General features: G+C 44.6%; 3 protein-coding genes across 6 annotated transcripts in view; 2 read left to right on the plus strand and 1 right to left on the minus strand.

Annotated features, from left to right (window-relative positions):
- Positions 1-2,944, plus strand: part of dctn1b (dynactin 1b) — a 34,096-nt gene extending 31,152 nt beyond the window's left edge. For 2 of the 3 annotated variants that reach the window (XM_062522927.1, XM_062522928.1), the window contains 3 exons: positions 36-109; positions 254-343; positions 677-2,944. In XM_062522927.1, the coding sequence (XP_062378911.1) occupies positions 36-109; positions 254-343; positions 677-814 (302 nt within the window). In that variant the 3' untranslated portion in view covers positions 815-2,944. The remainder of the gene's footprint in view (positions 1-35; positions 110-253; positions 344-676) is intronic. The other variant, XR_009936522.1, reaches the window with a different exon arrangement.
- Positions 2,945-3,287: 343 nt separating this feature from the next.
- Positions 3,288-7,811, minus strand: adprs (ADP-ribosylserine hydrolase). Its single transcript, XM_062523607.1, has 6 exons — positions 7,499-7,811; positions 7,073-7,169; positions 6,337-6,544; positions 5,419-5,606; positions 4,910-5,010; positions 3,288-4,330 (listed from the first exon to the last, which is right to left on the minus strand). The coding sequence occupies exons 1-6, from the start codon at positions 7,683-7,685 to the stop codon at positions 3,951-3,953; spliced, it is 1,161 nt and encodes a 386-aa protein (XP_062379591.1). The 5' UTR covers positions 7,686-7,811; the 3' UTR covers positions 3,288-3,950.
- Positions 7,812-8,994: 1,183 nt separating this feature from the next.
- Positions 8,995-26,635, plus strand: part of si:ch211-266o15.1 (zinc finger MYM-type protein 4) — a 45,516-nt gene continuing 27,875 nt past the window's right edge. The window contains exons 1-14 of one of the 2 annotated variants that reach the window (XM_062522487.1): positions 8,995-9,374; positions 10,168-10,219; positions 10,511-10,885; positions 13,929-14,126; positions 15,191-15,243; positions 15,554-15,769; positions 16,650-16,731; positions 18,286-18,661; positions 19,080-19,260; positions 19,452-19,664; positions 24,347-24,494; positions 24,623-24,738; positions 25,307-25,792; positions 26,320-26,473. In XM_062522487.1, coding sequence (XP_062378471.1) covers positions 9,351-9,374; positions 10,168-10,219; positions 10,511-10,885; positions 13,929-14,126; positions 15,191-15,243; positions 15,554-15,769; positions 16,650-16,731; positions 18,286-18,661; positions 19,080-19,260; positions 19,452-19,664; positions 24,347-24,494; positions 24,623-24,738; positions 25,307-25,792; positions 26,320-26,473 — 2,674 coding nt within the window. In that variant the 5' untranslated portion in view covers positions 8,995-9,350. The remainder of the gene's footprint in view (positions 9,375-10,167; positions 10,220-10,510; positions 10,886-13,928; positions 14,127-15,190; positions 15,244-15,553; positions 15,770-16,649; positions 16,732-18,285; positions 18,662-19,079; positions 19,261-19,451; positions 19,665-24,346; positions 24,495-24,622; positions 24,739-25,306; positions 25,793-26,319; positions 26,474-26,635) is intronic. The other variant, XM_062522486.1, reaches the window with a different exon arrangement.

Genomic DNA, 26,635 nt, shown 5'->3' on the forward strand with positions numbered 1-26,635 from the left:
TCTCTCTCTCTCTCTCTCCATATATGTGTGTGTAGTAAGCCCAGGTGCCCAGTTGTTAGAGCAGACAGCCAGACTACAGTCCTTAAGTGAAACTCTAGATCGTCTGAAGGTAAGTCATGTAATAATGGAGCAATGTGGATTTGTAAGCCCAGATGCAGCCCAAGTTCTGCATTTTGTACACTGCACTCTATTTATCTTGTCCTCTCATCCCCCCCCCCCCCTCCCCCCCCCCCCCTCTCCCTCTCTCTCTCAGGATGAGGTGGCTGAGCATGTGGTGACTCAGAAGCCTGGGGCGCGTGTCTCATCTGACTTTGCCACTTTCCCTTGCACCTCCTTTGTGAAGGTAATGTATGAGGAAGACTGATAGCAATAGATAGACCTAGCGCTGTCCGCCCACCATTTCACCATAGACAATTCCAGCTACCATAAACAAATGTGTGCATACCCTAAGCATTTCAGAAAACAACATCGAGCTACTGGTAACCTGGAGACACAAACAAATATAACATTTTATGACATTTTGTTTTATTTTGAAGCATTACACTAAAGTCTGATTTATATTCATTTCAAAGTATCTGTGTTGGTTTTGTTGTTTCAACTGGAAACCCTGTAGGACCAGATTGAAAAGGTCTATATTTACACACCAATGACATGGCACCTTCTGTTCTCTATCTAGGCTAAGGAGGAGAGGAGAGGCGAGACTGTTCTGGTTGGCCGAGTGATGGTTCCGTGTACCCGAGGCCAGGAAGCAGTGCACCGCCTCGTCCTATCACAGCCTGAGTTACACAGAGTGCACCGCCTACTTCTGACTTAGACCCACCCACTGCTTGGCCAAACACTCCTGCTTGTGCTTTCGACGAAACGTTCTGCCCATTCCATGACAGGGTTGCCGATGCTGACCATCCGTCTGTTCATCATCCCAATGACAGGAAGTGACCTCACAAGAATTCTGCTTTCATAAAACTAGACTTTTACCAGTTTACTGCACTGAAAAATAACCAAAACAACACATACCTGAAGTGAGTTGCCTTCAATAACAAGCTCTGAGGGTTTTGTAGAGCTCTGTAGAATGTAAGACTACATTTCTGGCCACAGCTAAGGGCCCTGTTTGAGCCGACTGGTTTTTCTATGACATTGGTTGTAAATGTAAACAGGACATCTGAAATCTGGATTGTATCTGTATCTGCAGAGAAACCCCAGGCCGGTCACAGCATCCATCATTTCAGTGATACCAACTGACATTACTGGTACGTCATTCACAAGCACATGGTCACCTTGTGAAAATACTCATCATGGCTACACTGGCAACCCTTCTCTCCATCCAGCCATGCTATTGCTATTCATTGTTATGCTAAACTCTTCGCTGTATCTCCCTGCTCCTGGATTATCTGCATGTCATACTAACACCAATAGGGAGCTGTGGAGACTCTACTCACTCAACTGACAAATATCATAACCTCCTGCCATGATTTGGTAGAGAAGTCCTGCTATCTTCATTTACTCTACAAAACTAGCACAGCCAATTCGTCAAATAAGTTAATTGCCTTCATACAGACATTCCCTTTAAGCATGAACACCTTAGACAAGGCACAACAGAGATATTTCTCAATGGAATGACTAGAAATGTTTTGGATGGTTTGCAATCCTGGCCTGTCCCCTTACTCTCTCTTACTCATTCTGAGCCTTCATTAAGCATGTTGAGAGCCAACACCACATTGTCCTAATTCAGCACACATACACACACACACGCCAATGCACACTCAATAGTACCGTCAGACGATCTCAACAGTACACAAGCACATGATTAGGCTTTAATACAGAAAGGCAGCTTAGGCCAAAGGTGTGTTCCTCAAATAACCTGCTGTTTGTGCTTTGTCTCTGTGCCGTTGCTGGCTGTGTGTTTTAGTTACAGCTCAAGTGCCATAGATTCGTTATTGGTCCAGATCTTACAAATGGAATAAAACAAGAACAAAATGAAATACACAACATGCAAAAAAAAGGAGAGGGTCTTAAAGGGGTTCTGGAACGGAACTCAGAATGGTTCTAGAACTGGGTCTGGGTGACATTTCAAGGCCTGAGCTTGGCTCCGCAGAGATACTGCTGGGTCTGAGCACAATGCAGAGGTTGAACGGCTAGGGTCAGGAGGTTAGTATTTCGTGTACATCTTTTCTCCAATTAGCTAATCAACACAACAGTGACGAGGTAGAGCTAATGATTGTGGTCTTCTGCTAGCTAGCTGTACAACTGGAGCAAATGCTTAAGCAGGTGTTGCTTTCTGACCCTTCTGATATTCACCTCTGTATTGATGGATGTAAACTGAAATGGATGTAGTTGTATCCCTCCCACTTGATGCTTTGCTATGACAACTGCTGTCAACAGAGCCTGGTGTACCAAGTGCCACAGAAAAAAAGGCTTCAAGTTGGCAGATCTGGAAGTTAGTAACACAAAGTAAACAAAGATTGTCATTGAAAAGTCTGCCCCCTTGTGGCCAACGGCCAGTTGACAGCAGTGGTCGGTGGTGTGCCTTTTGTCGTTATCGGTTGATTCAAGCGCATAGTGAGTGTTTCCTCTGTGGCATAATCTGTTACGTAACTAAGGATGTCATTCCTTAACTTAGAACATATCGTGGGATATGCTTTACTCCTCACCCTTTTGGAAGTGAGGTGATCTGCGTGGTTCAGAGTGTGTTCCCCCCCCGTTCCCTGTCTAAAAACTAGGACGGGACAGAACAAAACCTCATGTGTCTCTGTTGGAGATGTTTATTTGAACAAGTCTTATGTGTAGTACGTCGGACTGTGTAGTCCCCAAGATGTGTATTTATTGTGTACTTACAGAGTTGCTTATGAAAAGTGTTAATGTTGAAAAAAAGTGCTTTACCTGGTCTATCAACAAGTACTCTGCAGAACTGATTATATAACAATAAATGTAGTACAAACACTGAGAAGCCTCTTGTTCATTTCATTCACAAACACTCACTGGTGTCATTTTGTTGACTGCATGAGTCCAATAGTTATAACATCTCACATGGCAAAGTTCTCAAAAATCTCAGAGTCCACCAGTTACATTTCTTCTGCTACTAGAACTTATTCAGGGACTTGCCTGTATTGGATGGTGGGATATGCTGGTGTAGGTGTTCAAATGGTTGGCTTTGAATTTAGACACTGTAGCACAAGTGCTTGACTCCTACATAGAATTTACGAGAGAGCTGTAGGGTGCAGACAGAGTAGTTCAGAAAGAAAAACACACAGGTATAACAACATACTTTCAGATAATTTAATTATCTTTATTTTATTGTAAATTGTATCTGGGCATACACAATAATAACAACAGCTTCACATCAAAAGTTTTAGTTTGAATGTCAGAGGCATTTGCACAAAACCAGTGTAGTGCAAAAACAAGGTGTTTGTGTGTGTGTGTGGCATGGTTAGCTGGTTATCCCCACCCTGCAGTGTGTGTGTTGTGTGTTTTGTGTGTGTGGCATGGTTCGCTGGTTATCCCCACCCTGCAGAGTGTGTGTGTGTGTGTGTGTGTGTGTGTGTGTGTGTAACTTGCATACAAAATGTCTGAGTATCAGTGTTCTCTATTGTCCAGAATGTGTCATGTGTATATGTTGCATGTGTGTGTGTGTAGTACTTTGTGTTGTTCTTGTGCATGTTAATTGAGGTTTGTTGGTGTAAATGTACGTGTGTGCACGTGTTGGTGTTCGAACACTTTGCATAAACAGGGGGACATCTTTGTTCTGTGTGTACGTACAGTATGTATGCGTACTGTATGTGTGTGTAACATTTGGGTCCTTATATAATGTATACATGTCAATGTAAAAGTGAATCACTGTCCAAACATTCACTCTGCACGTAGATGTATGTGTTCGTCATGTGTTGCGTGTGTGTGTGTGCGTGTGTGTGTGTTCATGTGTTCATACTGCGCATGTGTATTTGGAGTATGCCTGTTCACTCTGGGGGTTGAGGCTCCGAGCTGCCACTGCTGCGCGAGTGCATCTGGCTGTTGCCCGAGCTCAGTACCCCTGCGTCGCCTTCGGGGGGCGCCCTGTGGTACATGCTGTGCAGTCTCTGTGCCAGCATGTCGGCCTCCTCCGAGCCCTCGCAGCACCGCTGCCACGCCTGCGGGATGGCCTCGATGCCGTAGTGCGCCCCGGCGATGGCGCCCGCCATGCACGCAATGGTGTCCGTGTCGCCTCCCAGGGCCAGGCTGTAGGCCAGTGTCCTCTCCAGGCCACCGTACTTCTCCGGGAGGCCCTCGCGGGGCTCCAGGCAGTGGAGCACGCAGAAGATGGCCGTGGGGACAGAGTGGAGGGCAGCGATGCCGTTTCCTGACCACAGAGATGGAAGAGGGACTGGTCAGATACTTCTAATCTATCTAACTATCCAATCCACTTTATTTATATAGCACAATTTACTATCTACATCTATAACTATATCTATAACTATCTAGCTATAATGTCTAACATATTACTGTGACATTAACAGCTGCTGTTGGATATGGTTAATCTGTCGGAGGGGTGTACGTGATGATGGTGAAGGTACTTGGGCAAAAATGACTTAATCTCTTGATTTGACAAGTACTTGGCAACTGGGGCAGTCCCCAACAGGTAAACCTGTATCAGGCCAAAGAATATCATCCACTCATACCTTGTCCCTTTTATAAGGAAATTATTTTGCCTTTAAATCTCTTTCAAATTACCTTTAGATCTCTTTAAAATTACGAGATGTTACAGACAGTCTCTTCTCACACCTACTGTACGTGTGTTGTTGAGGAAGTGGATTTGGCATAAGGCTGTGCATTATATTCTCATAGCACTGGCATAATCTCGCCAGAGCCATAATCCCACCACCCAGATATGATGCTGGATTAACCCTTGATTTGGCCTTCGCTCTGCCGCTTTACTGACCGAGTTCGGAGATGACCTCCTCGATGCTCACTTTGTTCCTCTCCATCAACTCTTTCACGCGATGCAAACGGGCACAGAATGGAAACTCCGACTCATTCAGCCTGAAACAAGACACATGTGTCACTTCCATTAATCACCGTCGCCAAAAGCCTAATTGGCGTTTACGCTACAAATCCACCTTAATTCAAGTATATTTTGAGCAGAGCCATTGATTATAGTACTTTTTTTTGTATCATGTCTGCAATAGGGTTTAGCTACCTCTCACACATCTCTCATCGATCCCCGAGGGGCGTTCCCACTGATCTATAACTAACACTGGATAGACTATCCCCTTGTTGTCGCCCCATCATTCTTTATCTAGATCAGTGAGGACGAGGATCGAGGAAGGAAGGGAGGGTGTATGAAAGACCTAATGAGAGGCACCCATACAGTACATTAATCAACACTTTTGCAAAGGTCACAGGTCAAGGTCTCTTCAGTGTAACTGCACAAAAAAAGCAGATCCTCACACTCTGGCGTCGCTGCGGGTGGACTTGTCCTTCTCCAGCTCCTCCATCTCTGTGATGAGTGTGTTGAGGAAGTCCTGGGGCACCGCTAGCGCCCCCTGCAGGGACAGGTGCACAGCCAGAGCCTGGAGGATGGCGCCGTTGTAGCCCAGGGAGCAGGAGTGGGTCAGCATGGACCCTAGACGAGCATACTGCCACAGCAGCACAGGCAGCAGACGACAGATAGAACAGAGGGAGGAGGACGAGGAGGAGGAAGAAGAGGAGGAGAGGGAAGGTTTAGTTGTTTCAGTCAATTGAAAAGAAAAGGTTCCGTGTTGGGCATCACTTTCACATTTTCTTGTGGTTTTTTTGTGTGCTTTATTTTGTCTGAGATTAGAGATGGTTGAGAGTGACATCACACAGATAGACAGTAGCTAGAAGCTAGAAGACATAGAAGTGTAGCTTTGGTTCCTCCAGTAAGATGCTTGATTTTAGGATATGAGAGACATAAACATTACATTTAGCTGATAATGAAAATAAAAACGGAACAACTGGGTCACCCAAAACAGTTCTCCCTGAGAACTGAAACTTCAAATAACATTATGAAGTATGCTCTGATATTGCAGATGGTAACAAATATTATGCATGCATTTCATGTAACTATTTGTGCATGCTAGGTGGTTATAGGTCACTTGGCCAGGACCAAAAACCTTAACCTAATCCTGGATTTAGATACACAGAGCACAACAAAAATAAAGTACTCACGGTTCAGGTTTATGTACAATATTTGTATTTTCACCCCTCAGGATGCCAACCTTTTCTAACATTTTGGAAACTAGGTTTAAAAAAAGAAATATCCTATCAAATGTATGAACATCAAACTGTGTGTGTGTGTGTGTGTGTGTGTGTGTGTGTGTGTGTGCGCATGTGTGTGTGTCTCACCCTCTTGACGTCTGCACACTCTCGGAATGCGAGGGCAAAAGGAGCTGCCCTCATGGCGCCCCCGTTGCCGAAGGATCCGCGTCCCCCAAACTGAGCGCGTGCAGGCTGGAAGACGTCGCTGAGTTGTGGTGACGCCAGCTTCTTGAGGACCTGTATGACGCCGGCACCATAGCCCCGGCCAGGAGCCAAGTTGTACTCCTTAGCAAACCTGGAACAGAGGTATACAGAAAGAGAGGAGGTTACCTGATGGTACACACATACTTATGCCTTATACTACTACACATACTGTAGGACACACACACACACACACACACACACACACACACACACACACACACACACACACACACACAATACACCCTATTAGCAAGCATAATAACAATAGTGTGGAAAAAGAAAAGAACTTGACAAGATGAAAAAGATGACATGGAACATCCTAGGATCATTGTATATCATACAAAGTAGAGTATTTTGAAAACTATCTAACATGTTATGTACAATTTAAAACTGAATTGCATTTTCTTGAAACGATTATAGAAAACCCCAACCAACGTAGTCGACCTGTGGTAAAGCAGTTGGATAGGTAGTATGTCCACATACCACTGCTCAACTGTTGAAAATGTGCCACAGGCCTACAGATAAACATCGCGTCTGTGGTTGACTTATTCATGCCACGTTCTGACAGATCAGATTTCCGTAGTGGGCTACTATAAATCAAACGGTGATTGTGTTTTACCTTCTGGCCATATCCTGCTCATCAAACCCCGTCCTGGTCAGCAGGGAATGGGCCACGCAGCGAGTCATGGCAGTGTCATCACTGTACTGCAATATGCCTGAAAACAGCGGAATTCAAACCAAACAACGTTACGAGGGTGCCAAAAACCAACGTCTGCTGAAAAGTGGGTTTTGTTATTAACATGCATCACTGATTATTTTATCAGGATTAGGATTTTGGGTAGGCCTATTTGCACTTGTTAGTTCGCTTTAGGCTACACATAGTAGGAAAAAACCGGAGATTAAGCCGTAATCTTTTTTTCATAGTGAACGGGAGCTCAGGCGTACTACATGACAGTAACGCCGTTATATTGACTAATTTCACATGCATAGCCTACATAAACAAATTGAGCGTTGCTCCAAAACACTGTTTCCGTGAAAAACTCACAATCGCCACGAGTTTCGTCCTCCAAACCTTCCAGATGCTGCAGAACTCGATCCAAGGGTACCTCTTCAGTCCCTTCGAACTCTCCGCCGATGCAGTCTCCCAGAACTGCACCGACCAGAGCACCGCGAAATCGGCATAAAGAAGCAGGACCCCCTGCGGCTGTAACCAGGCGCGCCGCTGCGGTCATTGTTCACGTACAATCAACGAACGCTGATCTGTATTTTCATACAGTAATCGGTTTCAGATATTATTTTGGCAGCTGGTACACAAGCGAGACAATCAACTGACATTTGTGAATCTCTTCCTGTTCAAATTGTGTTGTCACTATTTGACCCTGTGTTGCTACCACAATGACCAGAAAGTAGTGGCAACAAAAAAGTAGCGAACCTTTGGAATAGCTGCCTATGCAAATCAGGCTTTAGAGTTACAAAGAACAAACACTTGGAATCGGGAGTTAACATGCATACCTGCAAAGAAACGAATATGGACGTGTGGTGAAGAGCTATTTGCTCTCGAAAGGTTATTCACTAGAAGCTGAACTATGCCTCGTAAGAAAAGGTCTTAGTAGATCTACGATCAATTGCATGAAGCTGAAAAGGGTGACTGACTGCAATGTATCTTTTCTGTAGCCTAAGACAAGATGACTGCAAGGGCTCAACACAAAAAAGGAAATTAATGAACAATGCTTGCCTAACGATGATGAGTTTCACATTTTCCTGTAGTCAGAGAATAATGGCTAGGGAGGTCAGTGGCACTATCCAGCATCAAGCGACTTTTCTTTGTCGCTGCTATTCTTAGGTTTACGGTTTACATAGACTCACCTCATTCAAAATCCTATGTTCAAAACCCAAACATTAGCAGAGAACAGAGCAACATTTTCACGACCAATTAATAGGAAGGGGTTCACTCAGTCAGTGTTCTTGCCCATGCATGCATGTTGATTAGGGAATAAATAATATGTAAAAAACTATTTCACCAGTAAGAGAGCACAACTGATTTACACCAAATAAACTAATGCAATTTCTTTGTTTTGAGCTGACACTACGTAGGCTAGTACACTAAATAGGCCTATAATGCTACTGTTGCTTGTGTTGTCACATTGCACGTAATGTAAGTTGTCTTTTAAACAGCATTTGTGTATCTTCAACAGATATTGTGTATGTAATCTTTAATGTAGCCTAGTCTACATATTGTAGGTCTCTAGGCTATTGTTTTGTCTGACTAGCCTACAGCCAGAGTGACATAAGAATGATCTGATTCTGCAGTCATTAAAAACAAAATGAATCAGCTATTCAAGATTTAGTAGGCACATTTTACACTAAATTGTACATGTGGTTGCCTCACATCTTATGATGACCATGTTGCACCTCCTCCTCCTACACGCGAGATGGCAGTACAACACTTAGGCCGTTACCGTACCGGGAATCAGAGAATAGAAGGAACCTTGCCTCCGCTGTCTCCGTTGTGTTCGCGCGGGGACGTTCTGTTGTGGACCATGGATATGGAAAGGCCCCGCGATTCTCTCCGCGAAATATGCATGACATACAGACATAGCCCTTTAAAGTGATCGCAACGGATTTCCACTTATTGCAGGGCCAAACTTATAGTTTGATTATTAAGTTTCCTTATTAAGGGAGGTATAAAGAGAATTGTGTGTGTTGTTCCTAGCAAGTTAGCTAACACATTTCCAGCTACTGTGCAACCAGGGGCGCGCGTCAGCATCCTTGGCTCATATGAGTGAAAGTGGATTTTGGATAAATGCATCCAATGAGCGTTCTCTTGCCATCAAGACACTTCTTAATGGTGGTTTTACTTTGCTGAGCTTTACGAGTCGGCCACCTGGCCTGTAAACATGGCGGATTCCGACAAAGATGAGGTGAGCGTCTGTCCAACATTTTCTTCCACAATTTAGGCTTCCACGATAATGACTATTGCTATCCTGAATAGCTAGTGTGTATGGAGAGGATGTCTGCCAGAATTGCTTATTAAACAGGGTGTGCGATCATGTTTCTGGTTTAACAGCATAGGTTTCTGGTCTACAGACCGCAAGAGGTTCATTAGGCACAATCAGTGAAACAACCTTTGTTGATCTTTGTTTAATGGTAGTGTGTGCGCGCTTGCTTAGGCTGCATACACAGAAGCGAGATTGAAGTGTTGACGTTTAGGCTCTGATTTGCCGGATTGTAATCAACAAGTGTCTCTGTTGTAATGAACTAGACAATACTGAATGAAAGAGTTGCCCCGCCTCCTACCTGGTTCAGAGGACCCAGCAGACGTGTACTGTGTGAAACAGAAGCATGCGTTCCTAGCTTGATGTTGCACAGAAAGCTGAAGCTCAAATGGCATATCATTCAGTATCATTTCAGGAAGTAATAGTATTGGCTGATTTAGTTTTCTAGAATCTAGATTGCTTGCAAGGTCGTCATGCCAGTAGCATGTTGATGTTCTGCTTTTCTTGTATGTACTAGCTTTACAGTACATCAGGATGATCAGCTTGTATGGTGGAGTTTCATGTTATATTTAAACAGATATAAATAAACACTTATCTTTATCTTTCTGATATAACCTACTACAAGCATACTGTACATGTATTGTACAGTGACCTTTTCCCTCTCAACAGAATGTTAAGTGATTTTGCATAATTTTCTCATGGCTGCCTGTCTTTACAGACTGGAGACTTTGTTGAACAAGCATTCAGTGAAAACTCACCGGTGTCTGCAGGTACGTCTCATTGTTCATATACTCCCATGTATAATCCTTGATTATGGACTTGGAGTGTTTATTTAGGTGAATTACTTTTTTTCAAAGAAGCAAGTATTTGTAGAGTACGTGCATATTAGGAGCTTTTATGTGAAAGCAATAATGAATCTGATTTATAATAAAAATTTTGATAGAATATTTCCAGCTCTCAGAGTTGAGGTTGATGTTAATTTCGCTTTGCTGTCGGAGTTTGGAGTGTATACAAAACACTGCAAGTACAGGATTGTGCTGTTTTGGTGTTTTTGGTGACAGTTGAGGATGTGCACATGGCGTCAGATGGGGAGGGCGATGGAGAAATCGCTGGACCCTCCACCCTCGCAGAGTGGAGCGAGGAGGAGGAGGAGGAGGAGACGACGCGTGGTGAGAGCGGCGGAGCAGTGGGGGAGGACGGGGACGAACTGGACGGGGTGCCCGTGTTCGGGGTGGACCAGGACCCCTGGGACATGGACGTGCCGTCGCTGGGCGAGCCGTACCCCGACACCTCCAACACGGGGTCCGACTCGCGCATGACGGGGCTGGGGGAAGAGCCGGAGCAGCGGGAGCAGCGAGGGCCGCACGGGCCAGACGAGGGATCCGAAGCGGACAGCCACACAGAGCAAGGAGCGCCCCTCATAGGGGAAGATGAAGGTGAGGAATGGAGCTGGCAGTTCACCTCACAACAACAACCAAAAAAAACCTCAGGAGGTAGAGGAGACATCCAGCAACTGCAAGGTTGCTGGTGCGAGCTCAACTCCTGGCCTTGTCAAACTGTCCTTGAGCAAGGTACTTAACCCCAGTGCTCCCGATGAGCAGGTTGGCACCTTGCATGGCAGCCTTGGCCAATTGTGTGTGTGTGTGTGTGTGTGTGTGTGTGTGTGTGTGTGTGTGTGTGTGTGTGTGTGTGTCATGACAAAAGTGCTTTGGGTGCTTGCAAGGCTTGCAAGCTCACTTGCATCAGAGCAATTCTCAATTCTCAGTGAAGTTTGTGTGTAATAATTTTCAGTGGTCGTTTTTCGGTTGTTTAATACTGACACGATCAGCCCAGCCATAGGTTGAGCACAAAAGTCTCTCAAAGTTGCTCCCATGTTGGTCATTGTATGAAGTCCCACAAGTGCTTGTGATTGGTTCCTTTGATTGGGGATGAAACCAGTTTCAATGGGAGAGAAACCAGACAGGTGTGCCAGAGCACATGCTAAGAGCTCGCAGGTTTGCCTGGCTCACAGGCTTACAACAGTGTTGACCGTGTTGAGGCGAAACCACACTTGCTCTTCAATTTGCACTCTGGAGAAAACCTGTTCGAAGACGACACACTGAGACCCAAGAGAGTTGCCGTTGATCAAAGTTTAATTCATAAGTTCCACACAGGGACACAGCCTGACAAAGTGTAGCCAAGTACCTCTGAGCAGCAGCGTGAATCAAGGTATCTGCAGATAACCTGTTCCCCATGAGAAGGTGCACGACGATCTGACCCGAGTTGTGATGCTGCGTTTTTTATGCTAGAAGTGGGGTTCAGGGGCCTTCTACATTTCCTATATGTCACATGTCCAATCAGAAATCGGGGTCTGTCCCCTTGACAGATGATTGGTTTGTCGACATGTCAATCAAAGCCCCAAGTTATCATATTGGTGGAAATTCCTGCTATGTTTACCATAGAAATGATGTATGGCATCAGTCTCACGGTCACGGTTTTGTTGATTTACTGTATGTTGCTTGAGTGGGTGTCGGTTTGGGGTTTGGCACTTTCCCAGGCGTCCAATAATTAATCATATCGGCTTGTGTTATGGGGATGCGTTCCTAAGTGCTTTCTACGTGTTTCAGTGAAGCTTTCCCAGTGTCGAGTAGGATCAGGTTATTGGGTGCGTGTGAAGAAGTGTCGTAATGGGCAAGTTGCAGCACACAGGTGTACGCATGAACCACGGTGACTATGGCAACAAGTTCTACTGCAGAGTGCTACATAGGCCTCTTCATGGAAAATTACCACAACAGTGTTGTGGTTTTGAGGTGAAGAATAATGTGTTAATGGTCCCTTAGTTATGGACAATCTTGCATCATTCTTTAAAGGAACATTTCACCGTTTTTTCATTATTAAACTACGTTATTCGTTTAATTAAGACGAGTTGATACATACCTCTCACGTTTCAATGCGTGCACTCACTGGCTCTGGTGCTCGGCGCAACTTTGAAAGCACTTAGCTAGCCCAATGCATTCATTAGGATCCAAACAGAGATGAAGTTAGAAGTGACCAAACACCTCCTTGTTTTCCCTATTAAAGAGGAACTATGCAGGATTGGCGATTTCATCTCTGGTTTCGGTTTCGTTTTTCGTTTTCGCTCGTTTTATGCTTGCATTTTCTCTGCAGAGCTTCCCCGACAGCTTAGCGTGTATATTTATACATGTATAGGCTATATTTAAATATATAAATTGCAAGCGTGGTTCTTCGTCTCAGACTTCCAGATGTAAACAAAGAGCGATCGTCTCCTGCAGAAAGTTGCATAGGGTCTCTTTAAAATACAGTTACACGAGTAGTCACACGACCAAGTATGGTGAGACAAAATAAAACGTGGTGCATTTTTAAGCAGGTGAAAGGGATAACTATATTGTGTGGCGGAATAATATTGGAAGAATGTGCAGTAATATGAAAGTGCAAGAGTGAGGATATAACTGCGCCACACAATATAGTTATCCCTCTTACCTGCTTAGAAATGCACCACGTTTTATTTTGTGGAGTGCCTAGTAGCCACTTTTTCAGTTGCTCTGAAAATAGTTGAATGTTGCCGAATGTTGCACTCATGTGCCCTACCGGCAGAACAGTGAAATGAAAGTGAAAATGAAGATGGCAAAGCTTGAATAAGGGCTCTCTGCTTTCTTTTTCTTCCTTAAATTAAAACCAGCAGACTTCAGGATACTTCGGAAATGAAAGTAAACAACTAGCCACTGAAATAGCCTGATAATGTGAGCGTGTATTATTTTGTGCATTTGCAGCGCTGTCTGTGTATGCTTGCTTTCATTTTGGTGACCCCCTGGTGTGCATTTTTGGTTTGGTGTTGGGTTGTATTGGGTTTGGTGTTAAGTGGAAGTTAAGTAAGCAAAATTATGAACGTTATGTTTGAAAATAATGGTAGTTCTTTGGTAAAAACCCTTGGGGGAAGTACATGCCATGAGTGGTAAATGAACCATTCATTTGCTTGCACACTTCAGGAGAGCAACATACATAAAGGCAGATGCGAAATTGGCCGAAATGAATGACAACAACATAAGAAAAATGCGTCACCCTATGACTGTCAAATAGTCGTCATATCCAGAGGTGTAAAAGTCCTACCATGTATTGCTTCTACCAGTGCATTTAACACGGGTGATTTCGCTAATTAGCTCATCTATCTGGCTGAGGAGTTGTACTTAGATTAGATTCAGCTGATTTAGTGAACGGTTAGAGCAAATATGTGGCAGGACTTTTGCTTTCTGAAGCTGGACTTTTGCAACTCTGGTCACTGGGTGGTTGTTGTGGGTGATGTGGGTAGGAGGGAAGAACAGAAATTAAGAAAAATATCATAATAGTTTAACAGCCTAGTCTCTCTGAATCATGTTATCTTTGCATATTGAGGGCAGTACTGTAGCTCATTCAGAATGCACTCTTACCGTTAATGTCCACCACTGAATCTGAGCCGAATGTTGTCTTGCCTTGCCGGAGCAGGTTCGATGCAGCACACAGGACTGTCCCCTATGGCTGGCGATGAGGGCATGTTCGGGCACACGGAGGCGGCCGGCCCAGAGGCGAGGACGGAGGCAGAGGAGACGCGCTCCTCTCCTACACCCACACCACCAGCTGAGCCAACTCCAGGTCAGACGCGCTCCTCTCCTACACCCACACCACCAGCTGAGCCAACTCCAGGTCAGACGCGCTCCTCTCCTACACCCACCCCACCAGCTGAGCCAACGCTAGGTCAGACGCGCTCCTCTCCTACACCCACCCCACCAGCTGAGCCAACGCTAGGTCAGACGCGCTCCTCTCCTACACCCACACCACCAGCTGAGCCAACGCTAGGTCAGACACGCTCCTCTCCTACACCCACCCCACCAGCTGAGCCAACGCTAGGTCAGACGCGCTCCTCTCCTACACCCACACCACCAGCTGAGCCAACGCTAGGTCAGACACGCTCCTCTCCTACACCCACCCCACCAGCTGAGCCAACGCTAGGTCAGACGCGCTCCTCTCCTACACCCACACCACCAGCTGAGCCAACGCTAGGTCAGACGCGCTCCTCTCCTACACCCACCCCACCAGCTGAGCCAACGCTAGGTCAGACGCGCTCCTCTCCTGCACCCACACCACCAGCTGAGCCAACCCCAGGTCAGACGCAGCAAGCTGCTGTATCGAGAATGGGTTATAGTGGCTAAGAAAAGCGTCTCGTATTGAAATAAACATGATATAAAACAATGAGATCTGTTCAAACTGAATGTAGGGACTGCATTGATGCCTATGTGATAGGACAGATTAGGTCATTATAAGGGTTGCTTATTTGAGGCTAATTGTTTCCAGGCCTATTAACTTCATATCTAATAGTCTGCAGGTGAATATCATTGGTTAATTGGTGGCCACACCTACTGTTGCCCTTAAGGGTTAGATGTTTGGATTGGAAGGAAGTAGTACCTTGAATCCTAGGTCCTTTGTGAATTAGAAGAGAGTTTTGTTCACGTTTGGATAGTTCACTCAATCATAAATACATTTCAGTATTTTATGGCCCTGTCAGTAGACAGGTCAGATGTGTCCATTTATTCGCCCGTTTCTTTTCACCATTTTGGATAAACCTGTACTGTTGGCGAAGCTGGTCCGCACTCAGCCCTGTAAGCGTGCATTGAACAGTAGGCTCTACCCAGAGTTTTCAGTTGTGTATTATATTTGGTCTTCTCGAGTGTCCTCAGTTCAAATAATTTCTTCATCACTCTGCTTTACAGAAGAAGACCACCAGCACCAGCCAGAAAGTCCAGAGGCACACTCCCAAACAGAGGTATGGACAAAAGAAAATGTCAAATGTATTTACTAAACAATTAGTTGTACAGTACGTTTACTCGTTCTTTCAAAGCTTGGCACTATTTTATTTTGTCTGCAGGATAACTTTCAGACAGAATCACAGTCATAACATGCTCATACGATCCCGATATTACCAAGTTTGCTTTTATTCCTTTTGAATCCAATTCTTGTCCAGTATATCGCATGCCACACATGTGAGGGGAAGCCAAATAATGACCGAAGTCTTTGAAGTATTCACAAAAAAAAAAAATCTCTCTCCTCCTCTCCTTCATTCCCTCCACTTTCAGGACGCAGCTCTTGTCCGGCCTCCCTCTCCACGCGCCTCCACCAGTGCCATGGAGCCCTCGGGAGCGGAGGAGCCGGAGACGGAGACGGGGACGGGGCCGTTCCCCAGCCTGCCTGCGCTCAGCATCAAGGATGAGCCCATAGACGAGGGCTACAACGCCGCGCTGCAGCCCCAGGCCCCCGCCAGCCGCATCAAGGAGGAGCTGGACCAGCTGGAGGTGAGATTGAGACTGATTCTGAGAGACCAGGGGGCAACGACGCTACGGAGCGCAGTCTACTGTTTATCTGATCTGCGTAACTGCAGGAGTAACCACTGATCACAACAATACACATGTCCTCTTCAGAAACATTAGATGCTGAGTGCACCGTTCATTTAGGCTATGTTGACATTATCTGGCTAAATCAGTTTTTTTTTCAGTTAATGTGACGCTCATTTTTTTTTTTTTTTTCATGACTGAACAGCACAAGTCACATGGAATCTGATCCTAAATCTGATATCCCATAGGTATTTTTGCAATGTGACGGTCTTGTCGAAATTCATGTGAAATCAAATTTCAAGCAAAAGTTGATGTGTCATGTGTTGAAAGCATAGAAAATGTCAAATGTTTCTAAACCATTAGCTCTCTGACTTGAGTAGTTAGCTTGTTAGACGCAGTACTGAAAGAAGTCGGAGAGTTTAAAATGAAACCGGCTCTGTTTGGTCCTCGCTCGCGTGCACCTCTGCGAGTGTGACTGATCTGCCAGTCTGCTCTCATGCGTGACCCCACCCCCTATAGAGGATCTTGTATCGGCATGTAAATACCACTGTAGAAAATGTAACTTTCCTGGCGACAAGGGTGTGTGAGATACACATGTCAAATGTTGTGACATTGTTGACATTTATGAGAAATTATGAATTATTTCAATTAAGGAATTAGTTTTGTTTTGAATTTGTAGAATTTTGCTCTTTAGGGGCATAGCTTTAGGGTTGGTTCAACAGAATGTATGGAGCAGAGTGGTGAGGCCGAGTGGCAGGTCCTCAGTGTGTGATAGAACTCTGGGAACTCACCTGGACTCACCTGTGTGTGTGTGTGTGTGTGTGTGTGTGTGTGTTTGCAGGACTTTGACACGTCTTGCAGCACAGAGCAGCTTCGCATCAGTGCTGTGTTCTCTGTGAGTGGGAGTTCCAACAACTCTGCTGGTAAGAGGGATATGGTCACATGGTCTGGAATAGGGGCTGACTGGTCTTTCTATAACCGTGGCAGCTTTTTTTTACATTTGTACTTGTTATATTTGTATCTAGAGATGCACCGATCGATCGGCCGCCGATCAGAATCGGCCGATTTTCACGTGATCGGCCACGACCGGCGACCGGCCGGTCAGTCTGACACATGCCGATTTTATGCCGGTCAAATGCACTCGCACCTACTTGTAACAACATCACACAGCTGAGTTAGCAAAGTTTGATGAAGCTAGCAAAGGCTAACACTCAGGGCTGGATAAAGCGCTAATGCTGAGTTTTTCTATGCAGCGAACGCTGTGCTTTGCCATATTGCGTGGAATTTACTAAGCTGTCACTTCAGGTTACGTAAACAGCGCACATCACCGCCCGTCCTTGCCGCTAATTGCGTGCTCACAGCTGAACCACAAGCGCTGTCAACATGCAGCAACATAGCCACGGCAGGAATAAACATCGTTTTGCTTCGGTTTGCCACCTTAGCATGTATTCTTTCACACTAATACAACAACAAAGTCCGATTTACACATTTAGAGGTTTATTTCATTACCTTTTGTCTACTCACGCCTGTATATTTCTTCTAAATTCGCCAAAAGTAAGCATTCTAACATGTCATACTACCGCGACCGTGATACAAAACATATCATGTGTGGTGTCGTTGGAAAGCTGTGTTTCTCCTGCATGACGTTATGCCATCCAAATATGGACACTTCTTTTGTATCCGCAAGCAATCGCGAAAGTTCAAAGAAGAGTGTAGTAGACTGAGTATGCATGCCATTGGCTGTGTTTCAAGGCTGTTATCTCAAAATTAGTTTTTTGTAATTTTCCAACATCTCAGCCTATGTAGCACCTATACACCAAACTTTCCAGTTATACACTTATCAGTATTCTGAAGATATTTACAGTTGGATATTGTATGTGAGAAGAAAAAAAATAGTAGTCCTACAGACTACTGAAGAAGACTTGAAGAAGAATCTGTCTATTCACATTTTTTTTACCAGCCACTGATAAGTTGATTACATTTCTATATTAACATGTTGTATTAAAGAAAGGATAGAAAATAACTCTTTTTGTGTGCTGTAAAGTGGTTTGAAGATGCAAATCGGAATCGGCTAAAATCGTTATCGGCAGGTCAAATTCTATGAAAAATCGGAAATCGGAATCGGCCAAAAAATTGCAATCGGTGCATCTCTATTTGTATCTGAATAATCTCAATTAAAAACAAAAGTGCGATCTGTTTAATATCCTGACAAACTGTATGTCCCACTGTCTTAAAATAAAGCCTCTGCCATGGCTCACATTTTTTCCACAAAAGTGGCCCGTTGGTCACGACAGACCACGTTATCTAATCTCTAAATTGATGTAAAGGTCTGCAACCGCTCCCTTTTTCCGGTCAGAGTTAAACTAGACAGGAATGTAGATACGTCAGAGGATAAAATCTTGATACTGCAATTGAGTGACCGGAAAAGGTGTCTGGTGGGTGACCAGCGGTCTCATTTTGTCCCCCCTCTCCCACAGCTCCTGGTCCATTGCCCCAGCCCTCCATGTTGGCACCCCCTCGGACAGCCCCGGCACCTGCGCTCGCCCCTTCTCTTACCCTGTCCCTGGCTCCTGCCCCTGCGCCCCCACCGATTCCTCCGCTCCAGGCCTTGATGATCCGCTGCTCCGGCTGCTCCAAGGTCCTGCAGAGGGGTCAGACGGCCTTCCAGCGCAAAGGCTCCAACCAGCTCTTCTGCTCCACGCCGTGCCTCACGGGATCCTTCCCCCAAGTGGCGCCCCCCGCCGCGCCCCCTGTGGCGCCTCCTGTCCCCCCGCCCTCCATTTCTCTACCGCCTGTCCAGTGTGCTTCCCCTCCTCAGCCATCACGGAAGAGGTTCTGCTCCAACTGTCACAAGTGGGTATCTACCCAAATAATCCACTGAGATGAGAGATTAACTTTTTAAAATGTCTGAAAGGCCTGTATGTGAAGTATATATTATGGTGAAGTGTTGTTGCTTGTTTTGCTTATTATGTATGTTGATGTTTTGGCAGTTTGGATTACTTCACTCTTATCATTCAATAGCAGTGGGTTTAAAAGCTGTTTAGTTGAATTTAGTGAATGAGGAAGGTTGTTTTAAATGTTCACTTATTTAAAGAAGTAGACTAATTTAGATCTGGAGCAGAATATTTTCTTCACTGTCATATTAGGCGAATTTGTATTGTTAAAGCTATGTGGTTGAATAATGGTAAATAGGAAATATTCTTATGTTTTTTCTTTTGTGTAAATTGTGAACCATTTTTAAGAAAACCCACTTTGTGGTCTGTTCCAAAAGGGAAGTAGTGAATCTGAAGGACCTGATCAAAGCACCAATTGGACACTTCATGAGGGACTTCTGCAGTCAGTCGTGTATGGAGAGTCAGAAAATGAAGGTCCCCTTGACGCCTTACAGGACGGTCCCCAAACACAGTGATGTCGAGATCACTAAGTGCAGCATTTGCCAGAAGATAGCCATCGTAAGTGCCAGAAAGGATGTTTGACTCCTCTCTTTGAACCTGCTGAAAAGTTTTGTTGCCAAATGGGATTCTAGTTGGTCTGTTAAAGCAGCACAATGAAGGCCTGTGTGTTTGTTTGTGATGTTCAGAAGAGAACAGAAGCTCATTGGACATTTTTGTATTTGCCTTGTGTGTGTGATTTTGTTTCCTAGGTCGAGCACGAGGTCAACCATGTCGGCTCTATGTACAAGCTGTGCAGTGACCACTGTTTTTCCCGGTTCCGGGTCATAAACCACGTGACGGTGAACATGTGCGAGTCCTGCGGGAACCACTGCTCCAGGTCCACCGGGACCCTGTGTCTGCTGCAGGCCGACGACCTGCTCAAGAAGTTCTGCAGCACTGACTGCATCTTCACCTTCAGACAGGTAAGGGATGGATGGGGCGGGGGGGGGGGGGGGGGGGTTGACACAGCTGTGTAACTGAGCAAACAGATGTTGTTGCACGTTGGTGCTGAAGATAGTTAGCATGGAACTGTTCAAATGGCACTAGCACTACACTGCTATTGAAGGCCGTATGCCGGCCTTACAATATAAGAGTTTTGAGCGATTTCACAGTCGGCGACTACATTTCCAAAATTCAGAAAGTCAGAATGAAATCGGAGTCGAGGCGCACACCTGTCTACTACATTGTAGACAGGTGTAGTGTAGGTTTAGTGTAAGGTGCCTTTCTTAGTGGTTTAAGTCAGTCCAAGTCTGTCTTTTTCTAGTGTTGCCATTACGACAGTCTCAAGCATGTTTGATATTATCACAAGTGTTTTAGTTGTGGCTCATGCAAATACTGACTTGAACAATAAAAAAAAATAGTGACACCAAACAGCAAGGGACAAAGTAGCACCAGCTGTAGCCTATATGATTATTTATTTTGTTTATTATAAATAATTAGTCGACTATTTCATGTGACCGCACATAAGGGATGGTAAGGGACACATGAAACAATGCTGCAGAAACATGAAAAGATGATTTTGATATGAGTAGTAGTTCTTGTTGATGGCAAGTGCACGATAGGAAAACATTTAAAGGAATCTAGTTGCAGTCTTGTACTGTAAATAATGACCCTGCAAGATCCGTAGTTGTTGCAAAATCATATCTGTGATTTAAAAACTCCATGACTTGCCTTTAGATCTGAGAGGGTCTGAGACATTAGTCTTTACATTTGACATTAGTCAAAAATCTTTTCAAAATCCTCTGGTCTTCTGGTGTAAAGATGGCATTGGGTGACCTACTTTGAAACTGTCATTCTGTGTGATAGACAGCGATGTTATATTGTGAATAGTTTATGTATTTGTGAATTTAGCTTTTTCACTGGCTTTACTAGAACAGCTAAAGAGGTGTTTGGTACAGATAATGGTATCGTAATTTTTATTTGTAAACGTCAGTTTGTTTGATGGAATGAAGATGTTCCTTGAACCACATTTGTATGCTTTTTACACTTATCTCTGTAAGTGTGTGTGATGTGTATTTGTGTTCAGTGTTCATACTATTTAGTACTAGTGAACACACTACTATTAGACATAAAGCAATTTTGTTTGACTCAACATACTGTTAAGTGGTTTGTTATGCAAGATAAAAGGATAACAACAAAGTTGCTTAACACCGCATTGGAGGAGATCAAAAACACTTTATTGAAGAATGTCATGGAAGATAACAGGGAAAGGGAGAAAGGGGAAAGCTATTTATGCCTTTTTCCCTTTATTCTTCTTAAACAGCTTGTTGAAGAATCCTCTTTTTTCGCTCTTCTCCTTTTCCTCCGTAACGGCCGGCAGCTCAGTCACGGTCTCGCTTGCTTTAGCGCTAGAGGTGCAGGAGGTCTCACTGGCTGTCACCGTGGCTACAGCTCTCTCCCTCTCTCTTCTCCTCCTTCTCCTCCTCCTCTCGCTCCTTTCGCTCATCTCACTCATCTCGCTCATGTCCATGGAGCTCTGGTAGTGCTCCTCTCGATCCTGTCTTTGTCTCTGGCCGCTTCTCATCTCGGCTCTGTGGACGTGTCCTCTGTCCGCCGCGAGCCTCTCTGGGTACTGGTCCCCGCGGTCTTTTTGGACCATAGCTTGGGTCCCTTTGAGGATGCAGCGGTCAGTCAGCTCCTTGAACGACCTGTCCATGCGGTCCGTGGCCTCTTGAAACTTTAGGGAGTACAGCGTCTGCATGTTGCTGACAAAAGCCTCCAGCTTGGTTTTCAGTTGGCCGTCTTCGCGCAAGGACGCAAAGGAGTCCTCCATCTGGTCAAACCGGTCCTCCATCTGCGTGATCGCCGCCGCTGTCCTCTGGTGGACCGAGTCGTCCCGTTCTCTCAACCAGGCCTCCATGTCCTCCAGCGCTCTCTCCATCGCGGCCTGCCGGCGCTTCATCCACTCTCGCTCCGCCCTCCACTCCTCCATCTGCTGAGCCACGCTCTCCATCTCTTTCCTCTCCCTCGCTCTCTCTTCGTCCATCTGCGAGACGCGTCTCTCCATCTCCCGCCTCTCTCTTGCCCTCTCCTCCTCCATCGCGCTCTTTCTCTCGCTCTCCCGTTCGGCCGCCTCCTTCCTCTCTAGCGCGCGCTCCTCCTCCATCTTGGCCAGCCGCCTCTCCATCGTGGCCATTCTCTCGGCCATCCTGTCCACCTCGTCCATCCTACTGCGGTCTTTCTGGAGGCGGGAGAGCTCCCTCTCCACCTCTCTCAGGCGCTCCCGGAGCTCGCTTGAGCCCCTCTCGTTCCAGCCGGGCTCCGCGGCGCTCCACCGGCACAGCTGGGTCTGCTGGAGCTTCTGGAGCACCTCGCTCTTCAGGAGGCTGCCCTCCCTCTGGTTGAACCGGCGCTCGTCCTCCAGCTTCTCCAGGAGCCAGGCCTTCAGGCAGACCTCACGGCTGCTCGTGTAGCTTTTGAGCTTCTCCAGCGTGGTTTCTGGCCCCTGGGAAGAAAAACAAGCGTTTTATTAAAGTGAACACATGAATTGCACACTGGCTTAAAATTTCTCTAGTGTGACGGACTACATTGTGATAAGTCAGTGGAAACTCTGGTAATTCTATTATGGCTGTACAATGAATTTGAGTCATTAAGACTAGCCTACTTCACCAGTCTGATTTAAAATGTTATACCAGTCTGAACTAGGCAGTTTGGATATAGGCCTAGTATGATTTGATATTTGTACTTCAACAGATGTGCACAGCATCCTAAATGCTACTCGGATGTCTCGCAAATCTTCGAAACCTTCCCACATTTTGTCCTAATAGTTTTGATATTTGTTGTAGTAGTTTTATAATGACCCAAGGGAGATTGCTCTTACCAAATACATGATATCGGGTCTCTCATTCATGGCTGATTGTTTTCCTAAAATGTCTTCTGTTTGTTCCTTGCTGCTGCTTATGAATAGTGTGGCCTTGTTTTTGTCAAAATGTGATTGTGGTCTTTTGGAATGTTTGGAACGTTACCATGGCATCACCTTGTTCCACGAATCACTGTGACATCACTCAGCTATGATGACACTTTTCTCTTCAGTTAAATGCAGTAATAATCAAAGATTCTAGAACAGAATCTTTGGTAAAAATTGTATGTGAGCTAAACATAAAATTGGTTTTCATATGGCTATGGTTATGGCTATGGCTATGGTTATTTAGCAGACGCCTTTGTCCAAAGCGACATACAAATAAATAGCAATACAAATTAAATAACAGTGAACAATTACAAAAAAGGGAGAATAGCAATATTATCAATACAACAATCATTTAAGCACTAATCTAATGAGAAATAAAACAATGAAATGACAAAAGCAATCAAATAAGTCACTTGGTTAATTATCTAATAACAATAACTATAGCAAGGTATGGCTAAATTTAAGGACAATAGCAGAATAAATGTAAAATTTTAACAATGGACAAATTATAACAAAACAAAACTATTATACAAACCATAACACATAACAAACACTCAAAAGACTAAGTGCATATTAAACAAATATGCCTTAAGACCCCTCTTAAAAGATCCAAAACTGTTGCTTGAACGGAGAGCACTGGGCAACTCATTCCACCAACACGGAACCACTGAAGAATAGGATCTACAGATTGACCTAGCATGTATGGTTTGTCGACATAACAGACGCTCCTCAGAAGATCGCAATGGGCGGTTGGGAATGTACATCTTCATCAAAGAACTGAAGTAGCTAGGAGCAGATCCAGTCAGTGTCCTATAGGCCAGAGTGAGAGATTTAAATTTAATTCATACCAGCTAAGAATGCTGATTTTTATTTATTTATGTATTTGATAATAAATGTACAATTTACCCAATGAATGTGAAGACATTAAGCCTGAACTAAATGGAAACAAAGAGTGTGATCACTTTGATCACAAGCTCTTGTCTAGCTCTAGCCTTGATGACATCCCTCTGCCTTAAACAGTTTTTTAGTAATGAATCAAGACCTACATAAATCTCCTCCCAGTTGTTTTTCGTCGTTGCCATCTATCCACAGGCTACATGTTGTTCTTTTGTGAATCCTGGTTGTTTTAGTCAAATAAGTGGTTCTTTTATCTACATGACTTGCTTTAGAAGATTTCAAAGTTCTCTATTAAAATGTATTGGATATTGACAGCAGTAGTCGGAAGAGAAGCATTGTTTTGGCCACTATAACTTCTGACACAGGCCATACTCTTGAACTACAGTGTCTATAGAAAGTCATCATACCCTTTTGAAATAGTTACTTTTTTTGTCTTACAGCTTGAAATCAAAACCCATTTAAAAAAATATATTTTCCAGTTTTATTAACAAATTTAGCTGTACAACATCAAAATAATGAAAAAAAGTATTAAGTCAGGGGTATGATGACTTTTCCAACCCTGTTATTCTAGTTTTAAATTTTTTTATTAATTTTCAGAACTGTTGACTTTTTTTTTCTTCATTATTTTGATGTTGTACAGCTAAATTTGTAAACAAAACTGGAAAAGATTTTTTTTAAAATGGGTTTTGATTTCAGGCTGTAAGACAAAAAAAGTAACTATTTCAAAAGGGTATGATGACTTTCTATAGACACTGTAACTCTTATGATATCTTTCTCTCTCTCTCTCTCTCTCTCTCGCAGAGATGCAAGCAGGCATTCTTGTGCGCACGCTGTCAAACCCAGGTGTTTGCCCAGCAGATGCTGGAGAGCGTCAACCAGCATGGCATCACGGAACTCTTCTGCTCCAACAAGTGCCGCATCACCAGTCGCATGCCCAACAATCTAGCAGGTATGGAGCGGTATATACTGCACTGCCAGAATTCAGGCAAAAATGACAATTATATAATGGCTTTGAATATTTTTAGTCCAAAATGAGCTTGCGCAAATGTTTACCTTTTTTTTTACATTGTTCCACAGATGCCCAGTTCCCGTGCACGCAGTGTCAAAAGGTTGTAGTTCCGCAGTACCACCTGGCCACTGGAGATGGCGCCATAAGAAACTTCTGCTCTGTCCAGTGTGTCAATGTGTACCAGGTACTTACTCAAATGCTCTTACTTTTTTATTAATTCCACAGTCTTGTTGCTGCAACGTCTCTGTAAAAAGATAATATTTTGTCAAAAAGATAGCAGAATTGTATTGCTCAGCCATTGTTTTTGGCTGAAAGACAGCCTTCCAGCCATTAGACATGCAGCATAATTCACAAATTGTACTGTTGTTTGGGATTAAGACTCAAGACTTTCTGGGTACACACATTGCTGATGACAAAAGAAAACATTTGACGAGAGAATGCCATTTCTCAATGACTTGTGTGATCATGAACCTCAGAGCCGTATATGCTCTGGTGAACATGGAGTCAGAGCTCCCTCTTGTGCTCATCTTGGGGTTATGCATGTGATTTCAACTTGCCAAATGCGTTGTTTACCTTGTCTGCCTAAAATGAATAAAATTAGGGATGCATTGATTGTGAAATTATGGGCTGATATCAATGATTAAAATAAGAATAATTGTTACTTGTAGCTGTATTATGTGACACTTACAATGTGACATTTAATGACCGGGACATGCATTAATGTATGATTTGACAATGTTCACAACTTCCAGGAGAAAAGCAACACTTTCACGGCACTGTGCCAGCCGAACGGTAGCACCAGTGTGCCCATGACGACCACAGCGCAGCAGGGGCAGCCTTACCCCCAGCAGCCCCAGCCCATGCCCCAGCCCGTGCCCTCACAGCGGGTCCCGCACCTGACGCAGATGCTCAGCCCCATGCCCAACCCCATGCCCGCCTACGTGCCCATGCCTCTCTACAGCCAGGGGCCGCAGCACCAGGTGCCCGGTTCTACCCCCAGCGCACCACCACACTACATCCCGGCCCCAGGAGTGGCACAGCCCAGGGAGCTCCTGCAGCAGCCGCACCCTAATCAACAACAACAACAACAACAGCAACAACAACAACAACAGCAGCAGCAGCAACGCCAGCCTCATCAGCAGTCGTCGTCCTCGATCACCACTTACCCGCTCCCCAGGATCTACTGCAAACAGTGCAGTCAGGGCTTCAACGCCAAACCTCATATCCTTCAGCACAAGGTGCGTTGGTTTCGTTGCTTGTGTGTCTGTGCATGTGTGTTTCGTTCAATGCAGATATACTGTATTTATACTGTGCCAGAACGATTGAAATCGTCATAAAGCTTTACAGAGCCTGGAGCCTGAACTCCCTGGTTGAAGTGTGTGTGTGTCAGACTAGCGTCTAGCATACTAGTGTCAGGCTGTCTGGCTCAAGCCATGCACAAGCCAAGTGCTAGTTGTATTCATGAAACATTGGATACTTATTTTTGTTTTTCATTCCTGTTAATTTAACGTAACAGCCTAAATACTGAGGTGCCAGGCCACAGAAAGTAGCATTAAATAAAGGCTCTGGGCACAAATTTGTGGTTAGTGGTGGTTGTTTTAGATATATTTATGCTAACTTTATTGTTGCTGTTCTAGTTTAATAGAGACATTTCAGAGCCTTTTGGACAGCTATCGAATATGATTAAAAGATTCAGTGTTGGTGTTTTTCGTGTGCCAAAGCTCGTAGGCGGGTATGTTATGTTATGCTTTGTTGCATTGATTAGGGCCAAGTGTGGCTGTTTTGTGGGAAGACGTGCTGTGAGCTGTTTAAGCGCCACAACGAGATCACGGTCCAGTGTGACTACTGCAAGCTGGACAGGGTGCTGAAGGACATCAGTCTGACCTACGAGAAGAAGCCGCACAGCTTCTGCAGCGAAGGTGGGTCTCTCTCTCTCTCTCTCTCTCTCTCTCTCTCTCTCTCTCTCCCTCTCTCTCTCTCCCTCTCTCTCCTTTCATCTCAATAACATTTACATTGTTACTATTTACATACATTATGGTTATATTCATATCTCTCTCTCCCCTCATTGCAATAACATTTAC

This window comes from Sardina pilchardus, chromosome 20 (genome assembly GCF_963854185.1).
Source record: "Sardina pilchardus chromosome 20, fSarPil1.1, whole genome shotgun sequence".
In the NCBI taxonomy this organism is placed as follows: domain Eukaryota; kingdom Metazoa; phylum Chordata; class Actinopteri; order Clupeiformes; family Clupeidae; genus Sardina; species Sardina pilchardus.